We start from the raw sequence: 16,181 nt of genomic DNA on the forward strand, positions 1-16,181 counted from the left end.
AAACGTATGAAGAATTTATGATAAAGAAATGCTCTTTAAAGTCGAAATATTTATTAAGAAACTGTTTATTAAAGGGCATCTAGGCAGTCGATCATTAGCTTCGTCGGCAGTTCGCATGCAGGAGGAGATTTGTATTTGTTTTCATCATAATTTTGTGCGGTTTGGCTTCCGTTGCAGTTTACCTTTCGAGCGGCATATCCGCTTTCCGTTTTCCGCCGCACTCCATCATCATGGCGAACGGAAAATCAGGTGGAGGAAACTCGAGAGACGTTGCTGGCACACGATTATTGTGTATTGTTATAATAAAGTTCAGCTTCATTTCCTCTGCCGTTCGGCGGTGGTGCCTCCATTTTTCATAGCCCCCTTTCCCATTCCATGACATCCCATGCCATCGCAAGCCATCTTTTGCCTCACGCTCAAGTGCGTCTAAGTATGCGAGTCCTTTTGTTGTCCTCTCTCGCCGACGTCCATGGCCATGGATCCATGGATCCTTGCACTTAATTTCCCCTCCATGTTCACATGGCTGCTCCTCGACCATGTCGACCATCTCGCCATCGGAGAAGTGTTTGCCCTGCACTCCAGTTTTTTTTTGCTCAAGACCCGAGGAGACGGCCACCTGACCTTCGGAATCGAATGGGGAATGGGGAATGGGGAATGGGATAATGGTTATGGGATTGGGAATGCGAAACGTAGGAGACGTTTGAGATGCTTGGCATTAAATGGCCTGGGGAAGGCGTGTCGTTGGGCCATTTCCCATTTGCCCTGACTTTCCCTGTCTTTCCCTGTAAATTGTAATTTATTTCAATCTCATTTTAATAGATATTTATGCTTTGTTTTCCATTCGTCGCCGTGCGGCGCTTTTAATGCTTACATTTCCGGACATTTCAATAAATTAAGTTTCTTCCTCTGTTGTTGTTATTCCTTTTCTGCACTCGATTTGTTGACAGTTGGAAATGGAATTGCTGAAATGCGAGTCGGATTTCAGGTTGTCTTCGTGGCTGTCGTTTTTGCATGCACACGGTGCGTATGATCGATATTTTTGGGTTACTCAATTTCAAAGCCTTCAATGTTTTATTGTCTGATATTTTCGATAACGTTTTTCCTTGTTGGAATTTCCCTCTCGATCTCTTGAATTACTCGTAATCTAAACAATTCGCCCCACTTTTCTCATTTTAGACCGGCAATTGTAAAATTTTCCCACGACTTTTCGTTAACGACAAGCACTCAAAAAAAAATAGAAGAGGTCGTTTAAGAGCTTAACAAACTAACGACTATTAAGGGGTTCGACAACGACGAATAAAAACTGGCAGCAAAGTGCTCCATTTTTCTTCGCGACTCCACGCGACTCGACTCAACTCGCATTTAACAAGAAAATCACATTAAATGTTGTTGTTATTGCCGGCGGGTTGCACATGCATTTGTTGCAGTTTTTGCAGTTGTTTGCTAGTTTTGTTGCACGTGGCAGCGTCGACGGCAAAATGGGTGAAATGCATAAATCATTTGGCAAACAGGTGCTGGCAAGGAAAGCAAAAGCAAAAGCACTGGCAGCAGCATCGACTGCAATTTTGCCAAGAACCAGGACGAGTGCACACACACACAAGCACTTACGCATCCACACACACAGGCACACACACACATGCACGATGTCCTCGACAGGGATGCCAAAAATAAAATAAAATCAGAAAAAAAGTAATCAGAGAAAAGCTGATGAATGCATTCACACAATTCAACTAAGATTTAGTTTAATGAAAGTTTACTTCAATAGCGAAAAGGATAACTTTTTGGATAGGCGTATAAACATTAATTTAATTATAAGACAGATGACATATTCGTAATAATAAAAAAATATATAAAAGATAAAATATAAATAAAGGCATTCCGCTATTTTTCACTGCTATTTTCACTGCTATCGAAAAAAAACGGGGTTTTTTTTTTTAAACTCGAAAAAAAATGTTTTTTAAAAAAATCGGATATTTTTAATCGGCGTTTTTGCCATAACTTGGCCATTAATGGCCGCACAGCCAAATAAAGACTGTTTTGTGCTCATAAGAAACATAGCTAACTATGTATATCCCTACTTTTTCGATATTTGGAAAAAAAAAATTTGACAAATTTTCGCATTTGCGATAAGGGGTACCATCATCAAAATTTGCGAAAAATGGCAAACAATTTGAATTTCAAAGTATGTACATGGATCGATAGGGAATTTTGTTACGAATTCAATGAGGTATGGCATTCCACTTTTGGACAACTACTTTTTTTGCTATCGAAAAAAAACCGATTATTTTTGATCAAAAAATCAAAAAAAAAAATGTTGTCAAAAATAATTGGATATTATTAATCGGCGTTTTCGCCATAACTTGGCCAAAAATGGCGACACAGCTAAAATAAAGACTGTTTCTTGCTGCTAATAAACATAGCTAACTATGCCTGAAAATCTTTGGCTTAAAGTAAAAGGCAAACTGGTTCGAAAATGGCCAACTTTGCAGCACTGTTCGTGGTGCAAGGTTGGCGGCATAAAGCGTTCAGCTCCTTGTTGCTGTTCCTGCTGCTGCTGTTGTGCAGTTGCATAAGTCTATCAATAAATAATACATTTTTACTTCATTGAATTTGCAAAAGCAATACGTTCGATAGACTCCAGGCCGAACGCACCGCACTCCTGGCCCCAAAAGATTGGGCCAAAGGATGATGTGCATGTGAATGTGGATGTGGATGTGGATGTGGATGGATGCTGCTGCTCCTGATCCATTTGCCAGTTGCCAGCGAACCATAAATGATGCAGCTGCAGCTGCAGCTTCAGCCTCAGATGAAATCCATCGCAACGGCTTGCAAATGTGCGAACGAATTTCTTTCCAAAAATAATACTCCCCAAATGGGATTCCACTCGAATCGTTTATTGTTGAACGGTTAACGAAAACGCCCTTTAGCCGCCGAAAATCGTAGTAAGCAACTGGCTTTCTTTAAAACGGAACAAAAATGGACAAACAATTGGGAGCAACACTTAATTTTATATACATATACATATATATATATAGAATATAGAAAATGTACGAATGAATTGTTTTTCTTTCATTTATTACTGTTTTTGGGGCTAACTAGGTGTTGCGTTTTAGTCAATTTAAATAGCCAGTTGGTGGAACATTGTTTCTCCATCCGATGTGAACTTCCTCCGGTTTAACCACAGCCAGGACTATCGCTGCGAGCGCCCTCCATGCAGGGATACGGCTTGCATATGGTGTTGCTGGGAGCCGGCGGACCCTGATCCGCTCCAGTGACCGCTGCCGCTCCCGTGCCGGCTGCTCCGCCCATTCGAGCGGCGGCGGCCAGGACTTCGACGGTGCTGTATATGTTGGCCACGCCCACGATTAGCATGCCGCCCGCAGTACCGGTGGGCACGCTGTTGGCATCCTGTAACTCCGTGGGCGAACCATTGCTGGCCACTGCTCCGGTTGGTGACTTGTTTGTCGTCGTCGCCGCTGGTTGCACCTGTTCCTGACAGTTGGGCGAGCACTGGCGGCCGGGAATCTCGGGAATGGCGCACGCCTTGCTGGGATGCGGGCCAATGTAGAAGGGATTGAAGGGCTTGTCGTCGGACTCCAGGGTTTTCATGGCAACGCTTAAGGGGCAACAGGTAAAAAAAAAAAGCAAAAGGAAAAACACGGAGTTATTCACACGGAGAAATTTTGAATTTATTTGGCTAGTTTTCCGAACTGTTCGGTGTAAGGTTGGCCCCAAAACTGATCGAAAGTCCCATACCGATGGCCTCATCTAACCGAGTTTCATTACGTGGCCTACTGATTAAGAATTTTAATTGTTAGCTGTGTTAGCTGTTATATTTTGTATAAATTATTGGCTTACAATTTTGCAATACATTTACATGTCAACTTTGCTAGCCACAATTTGCCGAGAAGGCAGTTGTCTAGTTAAGTGTACCATTTAGTAAATTGGATCAAAATAGGTTAACAAGCACACTTACAACAGCTTTATAATTCGCACACGCACACAAACGCACAATAGCACACACATGCACGCACACTAGCACACACAAATGCAACGCTGCTGGCAAATGGAATAAATGGAAATTCCTGGAAATAGTTTTCTTTGTTACATACTCTATTCCGATCAAATTAAGATAATTGAAAATAATATGGAAAAGGATAAAGTTTCAATCCTTGTTTATAGAAATACTTTTAGCAAACACATGTGTTTCTAATTTAAATAATTAAGTGCTTTAAACTGCTTTTTGCAATATTAATATTTGATATTAATATTTGATCGGTTTAGAAACGAATGCCTTAGTATCTCAACTAATATATATTCTGCTCGATTTTACTCGCTTCTCGCAGATGCCGCGCCGCTTAACCCCACTCTGCCTAACAAAATCACCGCCGTAACCATGTAACTGTCCAACATGCTACTAAAATCACTAAAACCACTAAAACCAGCCAGCTACAAGTAAAGCCAGCCGCTTTAGAGGATCGGGAGGAGGAGCAGGAGCAGGATCAGCTGACGGAGGAGGAACTAGCCGCTCTAGCAGCACAAAACATACACTGAGAGAAACAGCATGGCCGGGCCGCAGGTGCAGCACAGTCAGCGACCGAATAGCGCCTATTACACGGGTCTGAATGGTGGTTCCGGCGGCGGCGGAGGAGGAGGAGGAGGAGGAGGAGTTGGGGGATCCTCCGCCGGAATGTCAAGCAGTGCATCGCACACCGGACTGCATGCCCTGCGCCAGGTGAGCAACGAAACGGAGCTAATCTACCGTGGAAGCCACAGCAATGGCACCGTCAACGAGCTGCCCTCGAGCGCCCAGCATCATCTGCTCACAGGACGAGCGGCCCAGCAGCAGCACCACCAACAGCAGCAGGTGCATCACCAGACGGTGAGCAGCATCGCCGGCACCGGATCCAGTGTCACAGACGCCCTAATCAGCACCATTAATTCTGGCGGCGGTGCCGGTGGTAGTGGTGGTGGTGGAGGTGGAGGTGGAGGTGGAGGTGGTGGTCCCTCTGGCAGCAGTTGCTCCACGGCAGCATTGGGCATTAAAAAGTCGAGCACGCAGCGCAGCATCGAGATAATTGTGGACGCCAGTCAGTGCGGCAAGGAGCTGGTGGCCAGTGGACCGGGATCGGGTGCAGCGGGCTCTGCAACAGCTATTGTCTCCACACTGGACGTGGAGGATGTGGAGCAGGGCGGCGGCGGTCAGGAGTCCTCCTCCTCGCATAGGAAATCATCGCGCCATCGCCATCGACCGCTGCACCGGCGGCTGATCACCTATCTGCGGAACCTCTTCCAGGGCAGCACCACCCAGAATGGTAAGGCAGCTTTTGTTTGCGGAGCAACTGCATCCACTTGGGCATTTCATACATTTTACTTAGGTTCTAGGGTTAGGCGATAGATAATTTATTCGGCTTTCGGGGGAAGAAGAAAGCCTAAAACTCTCAGATTGTATGAAGATATTTTTCTAGATTTGTCTGTTTCCTAAGAATTTAGTTTGAAATATTTCATTCAATTATAAATATTATTAAATTACATGTTTCTTGCATTTTAATATGGTTTCTTACTTTAAAGTTAACTTATGATTGCATTTTAAATTGACATATTTTTACCAAAGCAAATATTAATAATGACCTTAACTATTTCTGTTTTTTAAGGAACAATTTAATTTTTATAAGCACTTTTCGATTTCCATTTGTCATAGCTGCATCCTTTGATTTCTTCTTTTTTTGTAAAGTACACTCTGATATTTGATTTTTATTTTTTGTTTTCTGTTTTCTTTCTTTCTGTGTAGCTGTGAGAACTCTGCTGGTTGCCTGGGGCTGCATCGCAAAGCGTAAGCGGCAATGTCTGTTCTTCACCCACCCCCCTAGTAACCCTAGAGGCCCTAGTGCTTCTAGACCCCCTTAACCCTTACCCTAACCGCGCCGCCTTTAACCCGATTGTTTCGCCGTTGGCCATGACTAACCCCTGCCAGAAACGTGCTAACCGTTTTCAGTTTGGGTCAATTCATGGCCATGAATCCACAGCCGTTGGCCTGGCCGCGTTGCAGATATATTTTTTGCGCATCTTGAGGTTGACAGGCGGGAAAAAACGCTCGTAAAACGCGCCTGCGGTTCCGCGGCTGTTTTTGTCGCCTGGCCGAAATTTATGCATGGCGAACTTTTTCTTTTTTTTTTTTGCGCACGAAAAATCATCACAGCGGCCTTGAATGGATTTTCTATTGAAAATCTATTAGTCGTTTGTGTTGAATGTATTTTTTTTGTTTGCCTGTTGTGGGTGACCCCTGAAGATGGAAATTGCTTGGCCGTTCTATTGTGTTTGAAATTTTATTTACGAGTGTTTTGGGAGCTGTGAAAATGTATTTTAAGATCTAAGGTGATTGTCACAGCCCGAAAATAACTGCTAACTCTTACGTTGCGGTAATGTCATTTGAGAAGTGTTATGTTATAGTTTCGCCACAAAAAATTTACATTGTCAACATGGCGTATGATTAACAACATATTACTCATGCGCTGTGTTGCCATATGGATAGCATATTAAATTTCTTAAATATTTTTAAGTACATTCATGAATTTTAAGGCACAATCAATCAAACTTGTATAAGTTCTTTTATTTTCGGGAACCCTCAACGGATTGTCGAGGAAAACTTTTGCATTGTTACTTTTCAATTTCATTTGATTTGGTTTGATTTGCTTCAATCTTAAGAGCAACGAAAGCTTTCGCTTAACCCTTTTGTGTCTGCTGTGTCTTGCATGATTAATTATGGAAATTGATGGAGCTCCGGCTGCTTGTGCTACCCAAGTCGAGATTGCATTGATTGTTTACGACTGAACTATGCGAGCGGATCCCTTTTGCTGCTTTTGCTGCTTTGGCTCCTTGGAAGTTCACTCAGCCATCGAGTCCTTCGAGCAGCTTCTTTTGTCAGTTGGCCCGCCCTGAGCTCTCCGCCTTCATCCGGGCTCATCCTTGTTTTTTGTCTGTTCCACTTAGTTCCCTGCCATTCAGTATTTTCCCTATTCGATTTTCCCCGCCCAATTTCCATCACCCATGGAAATCCTCCCCCCCCCCCCCTTTCTCCGCCGCACAAGAGCAGTTGGCAAAATGATGAGCTCAACATAAAAGTTGCATGGCTCATCCTGAAAATTGAATGCAGGAACGGCTCAAGAGTAAATCGATATGGAAAACAATATAATATTTGTTTGTCAGTTCTTCGATTCGAATGTTTCACACAGCGATAAATATGGGGTTAATTTCGTGCCAAAATGTAAAACAAAATTAATTATAAAGCTTGTTGACGTTTGAAAGGGAATAACGAGTACTGCACTAATGGATTGAAAATATTCCTGAATCATTTAAAAAAGTCAAACTTTATTGGTAATTTATATAATTTATTTACTAACTAACAGACAAAACTTTTCATTATGGAATTATATATAAATATATTTAAAAGTAGCATAGAAGATAAGGTTTTTATATATTACAATTTAATTGTATCTGAAATTGATTCCGATGCCAGTTGTGGCAGTGGATCAGGGTAACGGGGCCATGGGTAACTGTTGACAATGGCAGTAGACAAGAAATCGAAACTCTCAACTGAAATTGGACGGTTGGACCACGGGAAGTTTGCATCTCACTCGCCCACACTTGACTTTCACCACTTTCCGAGAAAGTATTTTTTGGCTTTTGCAATGGGCGACGGATTTGCAGCTTGGCCAGCGATGAGAAGCGGCGCAAAAGTTTTATTGAAAAAGTTTGATGAATGACAAGTTGGCTTCCTGCGAAAACCAGCGACTCCATAGCGCCAGCAACCCCAAAATAAGCGCCCCAAAAGTCCACCCAACTTTCGGCACTCCATTTCTCATACTTCGGCCCGCCAAGTGACAAATCGCTGGCTTATGTTATCAAATGACATGGCATTTAAATGTTATTTAAGGCTCGAAACTTTAATTGAGTTTAAAACGCGCGCAAATTGAATCTAAATTTGTTTTAGTGGGCAAACTTGTTGGCGGCGAAATAACGAGCATTTGTGGTGGTCGTTTGGCAGCAAATTGTGTACAAAATTGTTACAAATCAAATAAAAGTATAACAAATGCCTTTTATTTGATTAGTAATCATTTTGGGTAAATTATTTTTTGTACTAATCTAACATCTCTAATTGGTCTTGGGTTTTTTAAGTTGTCCAATATAGTTCTCGCCCATTCCATGGCTCCACATACGAGTTCCAAAGTCAAGGACACTGAGTATCCTTCGTCAGCCTTGGCCGCGACAGGCATTTCAATTAATTACAAGAAGGGCGGTCGAGAGAAGGAAGGGGGGGGGGGTTTCCATGGCCCAGGGGCCACGAGGGAGATCAGGAGGTCCCAAAAGGGGAGCACAGCTGAGTATCCTGGCAAGGCTAAAAATATACTGACTCAAATGAAAGCGAGCAGAGCTGCAATCAGGCAAAAATATAAATTACTGCGAAGCGTGCTTCTGACTTTAGGTGCACTGCATAAATCTCTCAAAAGAGGAAAGTCGCGCATTATATTTGTGCATACAAATATATATATATCCAAAAAAGAAGTGTTTCGTATTAAGTAACAATATTGCAGACATGCTGGTATGAATTTCTGTTTACTTTATTTGTGTATAAGATTTCCTTCGTGAAGTGTATAAAAATAACACAAAAACAATTATAGCGCGTGTGTGTGCGTAGGTTGAAAATAAATTGAAGCCACTGCTCGTTTTGGCTTTGGTAATTGGCTTACTCCACTTGCTCGTCCTGCGGATTTCCCTTCGTGTTCGCTGAATGTTTTGCTCCTTTTCCATTCGCTTCTGTTTTTTTTTTTTTTTTTTGCTCTCAGTGCCGCTGGCTGCATTTTATTGTCCTGTCCTTTGCCATCGCCTGCTGTCTTTTATTTTCTCCCGTTTTTCTGCTGCCTTATCCTCGCGGCAGCTCAATCAGTGTATTCGCCTTCCTTCGCCCTTTTGGCCACGGTTTTGTTTGCCCTATTGCCTTCTTTGCCTTTCTGCGCTTTAATGCACTTCATAATTTCTTCATTATGCCACGCCCATGCCCACGCCGACGTCTACATTTTCGATGGCAGAATCCAGAGCCTGGAAGGTAATTGAATTCGTTGTCTGCATTTTGTGGTCGCTTCATTTAGTGCACTTGATGGTCTTATTTCGCCCGGCTCTGGCTTTAATTATGATTTCATTATTTGCTGTTTGTTCGCCGTCGCTGCTGCTTATTGCATATAATTTTTAATGGCCACCGCGATGTTTTAAGTGCAGCGAGTCCTTTGAGACCCGCTTTACCCAATGCCCCGTTGTCAGGCCCCACTTCCAGCTCCCAGCTCCCAGCTCCTGTGTCACAGTTTTGTTTGACTGTCTCTTGTTACTCGCTTCTTGGCACACTTTCTCGCCTTTCACCGTCAGCCAAGCGAAAGCGGAGGTGGCAAGGACGTCGCCTGTCGGCGGCGGTAACTGTGTCGCAACTTGGCGTTCATACCCTGTAAATGCGGCTCAATTGGTCGTCTTCGAATAACACAATTCATTCGTGTAAATTTTGTTAAATTTTAATTGAAATATGTTTTTTTTTTAATAATTGCCCTTGTTCTTTAGGAAATTTTCTTTTAAAAACTTGTACCCCCCTAAACAGGAAACACGTATACAATAGTCATAAAGCAGTGCACAGGAAATGTAATTGGAAAGCAGTTCGCACACTGCACTGCTTTGGCGTTTTAGAGCCCATCTTGGGTAATTTGGCAGAAGTAACCAACATATGTGAACATTTTAAAACTGCAATACTTTCTTTTTTAGTTTTAATGTGTTGTAGGGCACCAAGCCGTTGATGCAGATGCCCGACTGCATCGCCTTGCCTCGCCTTTCGTGTGCATATGCATTTAAGTGTCAGGGCCTGCCACATTTTAATTTATTTAAGCGCATTCGGCGCGGCCGTAAATGAGTTAAGTGCATTTCGTCTCTCACATTATCTGGCCCCTCGCACACCTAGTGTGTGTGCGCTAGTGTGTGTGTGTGTGGGTTCTTATCAGGGAGTGTGCAGGGATTTGGACACGCCCCCCCTTTTGTGGGCAAGCAATTTGTTTTGGCCATTGTCTGAGGCAGCGACTGCAACTCGGATCCAACAGTCGCGACCGCAAAAATGCGCAATAAAACAAAGCAGAAGCCGAAAAAGTTTTTTCATTAACCCCCTCCCCGCGCCGAAGCCATCCACAAACGTCTGCAACAATGTGATGGAAACATGCTACAAAGTTGCACTGCTTTCATTGCATGTGTGTGCCAGTGAGTGAGTGTGTGCGTGTGTGTGTGCCGCCTGAGGAGGAAAAAATTATACGAAATTAAATGAGATAAGTGTCGGAGCATTGTCTGTGCGGCAAACTTGCAGTCCAACTTTTTACTCGCCTTCTTTGCTAGTTTTTTCCATTCTACTTACATTTCTGTGTGCTGTCCATGTGTGGATAAATCTGTTTTTAGTGGGATTTCATCTTGACGAAAAAACGAAAACGGAGGAGAAGGGAAAATGCGGCTAAAGTACACATTTCTTTATACAATAAACTATTTTCCAGGCTAAGCCCAGGAAATGAAAATCCTCCGGCTTGAAGTGAGGCTTTAAAATGTGAGACCAAAGAGCTTAGGTTCCATTGAAAAATACATACGCAAGTAATTTGACCTCTTGAATATTTAAACACTGGTGCATGCGGATCAATTTAAAGCTTGGGAAAATAATTTATAACTCAGAAGTTTTGCATGCAAAATGCGTAATTTTTTTAAGACTGTGAGCATAGCTAATTTTCTGCAATTGAATAAAAAGCTTAGCTTGCTAATAAGTACTTCCTCACTAAAATTTAATTACTGCAGCAGGCCAATTGAAGATTTTGCATCGCCCTGAAGTAATTTTAATTTTTTGAAAGTCATAAAGAAGTTTAGCTTTCGAAACCGCTAAAAACCTTCAATAGCTAGCATAAAATTTAATTTTCTTTAACACGCGAATAACGCTTATACTCCAACACATCTTTTATTTGTTCGGTTTGTCGATCGGAAAAGCAGAAAGAAAGCGGAAAACCCAGAGATAAAAATGAAAGCAGTAAAATCAGCCAAAGGCATTTGAAGATGTTCTGTGTGCATGTGTGCGTGTCTGAGTATCTGTGAGTACTTCGATTGAGTGAGCATCTTCAAAGGCATTCCACCGCCCAGACGAATAGCCCATCTACCGTCCCTTCCCCTCCCTTCGCAATATAAAATACATATATATATATTTTTTATTAATTTGCACTTTCATAGTTGACAAAGGTGGGGGCGTGGCTGTTGGCGAGGTAAACATTTGGAAAAACTGCAGTCGCTGGCACTTATCGACATGCCGCACACTTGAAATTGAACGAAAGCAAATATTTTTATTGCACAACAAAACGGAAACAAGAACTGCAGCGCATACCTAATAAAAACCAATGCCACACCCCCAAAATGCCAAAAAGGGGGCTGTGCTGGCTGCGGTTTTTCACTTTCTGCATTTACAACTGCAGTCGAAATAGAAGGCGTGTTTAAAGCAAACAAAAAAATACATACATATGTATATGAAATAAATTTTATTTCTTAAAATTGAATATATTTTTCGATAATTTACACTGAATTAAAAGTGATTTTAATACACACGAATTTTTCGTAATTGACCGCTATTATTTTGGGCACAGCTGTTTGTGTGAGTTTGTGGGGTGGAGCATGCAAAAATATTTGCACTTGAGTGGCGGCTGCTGCTGCTGCTGCTGCCCCTGTTGCAGCGGAAACGGAAACATGACACCTGCGCAGCCACACACACACACGCGCATACACACTCATAGGGGAAAAGGATGGGATAAGGGGGGAGCAAAGGGCTAAGCGAGGCGAATGCAGACAACGTTGGGCAAACAAGCGCAAACCGAGTCGAGATAAACAGGAACTTATTATGCGAACTCATGCAAGATGAGGTGAGTGGGCGGTGGGCGGGGGCGGCAAATAAGTGGGCGTGGCACGGCGTGGTGTGGCACTGCAATTGCAGTTGGGTTCGGTTGTTTTGTGCTCTATCTGAAATTACACGGACAACAATGGCAATCCATGCAACAACTGCCCGCAAATGCCCTGCCACTGTCATCCTCTTGTTTATTGTTATGTTTGCCAATTGCCAGACCACAGCTGCCACGCCCTCCGCCCGCCGCCCAGCATCGCAGCAACCCAACCACCCACAACAAATGAGGCATGTGTTTTCACACCTTGACCCCAGCAGGTGGCATCGATATAAAAACCAAAACAAAAACCACAAACTAGGACCAATGCTCGAAGAGACTAGTACTCAGTAGTTCGAAGTGAGAGTAAATTCAACGGTTCTCTATTTGCTTTGAATACATTTTCTTAATATTCATACTCATAAGACTTTAAAAGGCATAAAATAGAAAAAGCCATCAGTGGGTTTATGTCACAATATCAAGTGGCCTAGTATGCACTGCTTTCACAACCGCTTACCCTGTTCGGCAAGCAGTTGCCAAAAAAAAGCGTTGCCTGCATTTGGGCGCTGGTTGCGATTTATTTTGTTAGAAATTCGTTTGTTTTTCGCCCAACAGCTGTCGCATCATCAACGCAAACCGTTTTGTTTGTCGCACAAATAATTTAGACATTTACGTGAGAATTCCGAGCCAGCAGCTGATAATAAAGAGAGACCCAAATAAAAAATGAGGCCAAAGGACAGGGGAAAGCGAGAAAAATTGAGGGACAACTTTTTTGGTATATTAAAGCCAAACAAAACGCCAGATGCCAGCTGCACATGAATATATATTAGACTTAATGCATTTCGTCAACAATTTGCTCACAATGTGAGAAAGATGCAAACGATGCCAGAGACATAAAACGCAGAACCCCAAAGAATGCGAATGCAAATCCACTCGAGTGTAACGACTGAAAAGATGGCAATGGAAATGGGAACAAGAAATAAAAAAGAAGCCATAAACAGACAAAATGAGTGTCAGTAGTAAAACCGAAAGGAATGTCCAAGGAAACCCCAAAAAGAAAAACCGAATGCTGTAAATTAGTTAAACTAAGAGGAATTTTATACTGCTGTTCTCTTGTTAAAAACCCTCAAAATTATATACATACATACATACACATATTCGAATAATTTTTAATTTGTCATAAGCTACTTTACTTGCCTTTAGCTTTTCTTTTTTGATAGCAGTTTTTCTAGTAGGCAGCGGATGTGAAAAGTAAAACGAAATATATAAGCGCTCGACTTTGACTCTCCAATTTTTGGCCAAAATGAAAATGCATTTGCACACATGTGTGTGGCGTAAGCCAGCAAGCAAATTAAAAACTAACGCCAAAGGCAACGACAACTGCAGGCCGTCGTCTGCAGACCAAAAACCACCCATCATCCCACCCCTCCCACTTTTCCCATCCCCCCGCCCCCATGCATTTTTTACTCTTTACTTTCCCTTTTACCCTCCGCCACTCCTTTTGTTTCTAGGTGGAAACCTGCTTTTCGGGCGCTTAGCATGGCCAACAATTCAACGCCCTTGCCTAGAGAAAATGTACAGCCTCCCTCCCCCTTCCCCCCCCCCCTTTCCTGGTGCCATGACTTTCCCACGCTCTTCGCTTTTCCCCCCATTTTCCCCGCTGCCTGGTCTCATGCATTTTTAAGCAGCCATTTGTCAAGCGCGTGAGCTCAACTCACAAAATTTTCTCTGTGTGTGCAACTAACTGCATGAACACTAGAAAAAAGGTTTCATTTCACTTCCAAATAACAAAAATGAAAGCTAAAAATATTATAATAAACTCGACAAATATTTTGGCCAATAATTATAGTTATACCTAGTTATACCTTCATTGAATAAATATTACTTGATTACTTTCTATAAACTGACAACTGGCTTCACTGTTCCTCTGACTTACAACATTGTATATAGAAAGTATGCCCCAAAATGTTTGAAGTGCAGTTAAAAGTAGTCGCTGTGTGCGTGTGTGAGGTTAAAACTTTTAATTAACTAAAATTGAGGCGCCTCAGCCACAAAGAGCACCATTGAAAAGGAACCACGCCAACGCCAACGCCAACGCCAAAGTCAAAGTCAGACCAAGGCACAACAAAAACTCAAGCGGCTTTTACCTTTTTGGGCGGAAACCAACCAACCGCCACTGATAAACCCCCCTTTGACACCAACACGTGCCACGCCGCCCATGAAGGCAGCTCGGCGAAAAACTTTCGACAGGCAAAGTACAAGATACTTAAGGCAACTGCCAAGTCAATTCAAACACTTCGAGCGACTCAACAGATCAAAATCGCGTGTGTCGCTTTTTTTTCTTTTTTTTTTTTTGGGGCAAAGGAGGTGCAGTGGAAGGGACTTTTGAGGGGTTTTCTAGGGGCCTTCTTATGGTGGTCTTGTGGCAATAGCAAGCTGGGACTAGAACATGCCCCAAAGGCAACGAACGTATTCATGCTGCGGATTTGTCGTACATCAGACAACTGCTCCAGAAAATTTAAAAGAATTTGTATTCCCAGAGTTCTGCCTTTGGACGCTGTTTCCAAAGTTAAAAGACGACACTTTTCTCAGAAAGCTCTCAAATTATACTTCGTTGAATTTATATCAAATATTTTGTTGTACTGAACCATTCGAACCTATGAAGATTGTTTTAAATAACATTTAAGATACTTTAAAAGTTGTACAGCGTCATTGCTTGGTGACTTTCAATTTGTAAACTCGTGAAAAAATGCTGAGTATCATTGTCAACGAAAAAGTGCGCAAGATTCTGGCCAACAACATTATAAATTAAGTTAATTTGATACCTTCCTTGTTCAATTTCGCTAAAGTATGATTTAATTCTATAAAAAAAACATTTAAGCTGAAACATCTTTTTCTCTACAGCAACATAAGCTTTGTAGCCCATTTAATGTGTTCATTTACATTTGCAGATTCGGAACTGGAGGAGTTCGAAACGCCGGCAAGGTACAGGCCCGACTCGCTAAGTGCGCTAAGCCGCGCCACACGCTTCACGGAAGACGAGATCAAACGAATTTACCGGGGATTTAAGGCTGAGTGCCCGACGGGCGTCGTCAAGGAGGACACCTTCAAAGTGATCTACTCGCAGTTCTTTCCACAGGGAGGTTCGTGCGGTACAGTATACTTTGTTTCGTTAACCCTTCTGACTTGAACTAGTGATTACTAACGCCTGCCTTACTGTATTGTTGCTCTTACATATCTGCATTAGCGCCATTTCAATTGATAGCGATTAGCCGATAGCACTTATCGGTCTCACACGCTAGCCAAACAGTACAGTCACCACCAAAACATTGTGTAGTTCGACTTGCAACATCCCGATCCCCGATAATGATCCCGATAGCGATAACGATATCGATATCGATCTAGATGTGTGTGCTCCAGTTCCGTGTCGTACTATAATCTAGAATTTAATGTTGACTTATAGTTAATAGTTATTTGTTGCATTTGTTTTAATGTTTGTTGTTTGTGTCAATATGTTTTGTGTGTGTGTGAGAGTCACATCATTATCAACACTATTAGGTTGTTTTTTCTATATTTTATATTTTATATCTGTTGCTTGCCACCTAACAATTCACTTTAAAAGGAATAAATTAAATTCGCCCCAAAACTGGAATTCGTTTCAAACGCTTAACTCCAATTGATTTGGTCGAAAGGGTCGAAAGCGGAAACGGAAAATGAGAGAGCGGAACTCGAATGGAACTCGAAGTGGAAATGAAAATGAGAGTTACGATTAGCAAAGGACCACAAAACAAATGGCAATTGACTGGAGATTTCCCACCGACCCAAGCACTTAGCACTTAGCCCCCTCCCCTCCCCAAACGTCGTGACCAGGAAAAGTGAACCCAAGGCAAAAGCCATTGATGAAACCGTATGACCCATGGGCGGGGCTACCAAAGAGTTGCGGATGATCATCGGGGAAAGCCAGTTCATCACGACGACGATGATGATGATGATGATGATGATAGGAAAGAGGATGGACTGGGAGACTGGGAGACTGAAGACTAGTTGGGAAGGGGAAGGATTGGGAACCCGAGGATGATGCTAATGACGATGCTCGGCTATATTCAGACTGGCCAAAAGGCGACTCTTTGTTTGGCTGGCCCGGCACAGGCTGGCCCTTGGCTTCTGAAAATATGAAATGCAGAAAGCAAATTAGCAAAAAAG

The 16,181-nt window shown here is 42.5% G+C and overlaps 2 protein-coding genes across 11 annotated transcripts in view; one reads left to right on the forward strand and one right to left on the reverse strand.

Moving 5' to 3' along the window:
- LOC6525054 overlaps positions 1 to 16,181 on the forward strand; it is a 78,790-nt gene that overhangs the window by 48,705 nt on the left and 13,904 nt on the right. For 4 of the 10 annotated variants that reach the window (XR_006245087.1, XR_005560382.2, XR_005560462.1 and 1 more), the window contains exons 2-4: positions 4,347 to 5,315; positions 5,792 to 5,833; positions 14,930 to 15,130. Coding sequence is in view for 3 of the 10 variants with exons in the window: in XM_015190593.3 (XP_015046079.1) it covers positions 4,565 to 5,315; positions 5,792 to 5,833; positions 14,930 to 15,130 (994 nt within the window). In the remaining 7 variants the exon portion in view is untranslated. The remainder of the gene's footprint in view (positions 1 to 4,346; positions 5,316 to 5,791; positions 5,834 to 14,929; positions 15,131 to 16,181) is intronic. The other 6 variants (XR_006245090.1, XM_002100857.4, XR_006245091.1 and 3 more) reach the window with 4 other exon arrangements.
- On the reverse strand, positions 3,059 to 3,758 carry LOC6525052. Its single transcript, XM_002100855.4, has one exon. It carries the CDS (start codon positions 3,607 to 3,609, stop codon positions 3,175 to 3,177), a length of 435 nt encoding a protein of 144 aa, XP_002100891.3. The 5' UTR covers positions 3,610 to 3,758; the 3' UTR covers positions 3,059 to 3,174.

Source organism: Drosophila yakuba, chromosome X (assembly GCF_016746365.2).
Source record: "Drosophila yakuba strain Tai18E2 chromosome X, Prin_Dyak_Tai18E2_2.1, whole genome shotgun sequence".
NCBI classification, from domain to species: Eukaryota; Metazoa; Arthropoda; class Insecta; order Diptera; family Drosophilidae; genus Drosophila; species Drosophila yakuba.

What these genes read in the sequence shown, in the direction of transcription:
- LOC6525052 (XM_002100855.4), bottom strand. Translation starts at nt 3,609, where the DNA reads ATGAAAACCCTGGAGTCCGACGACAAGCCCTTCAATCCCTTCTACATT.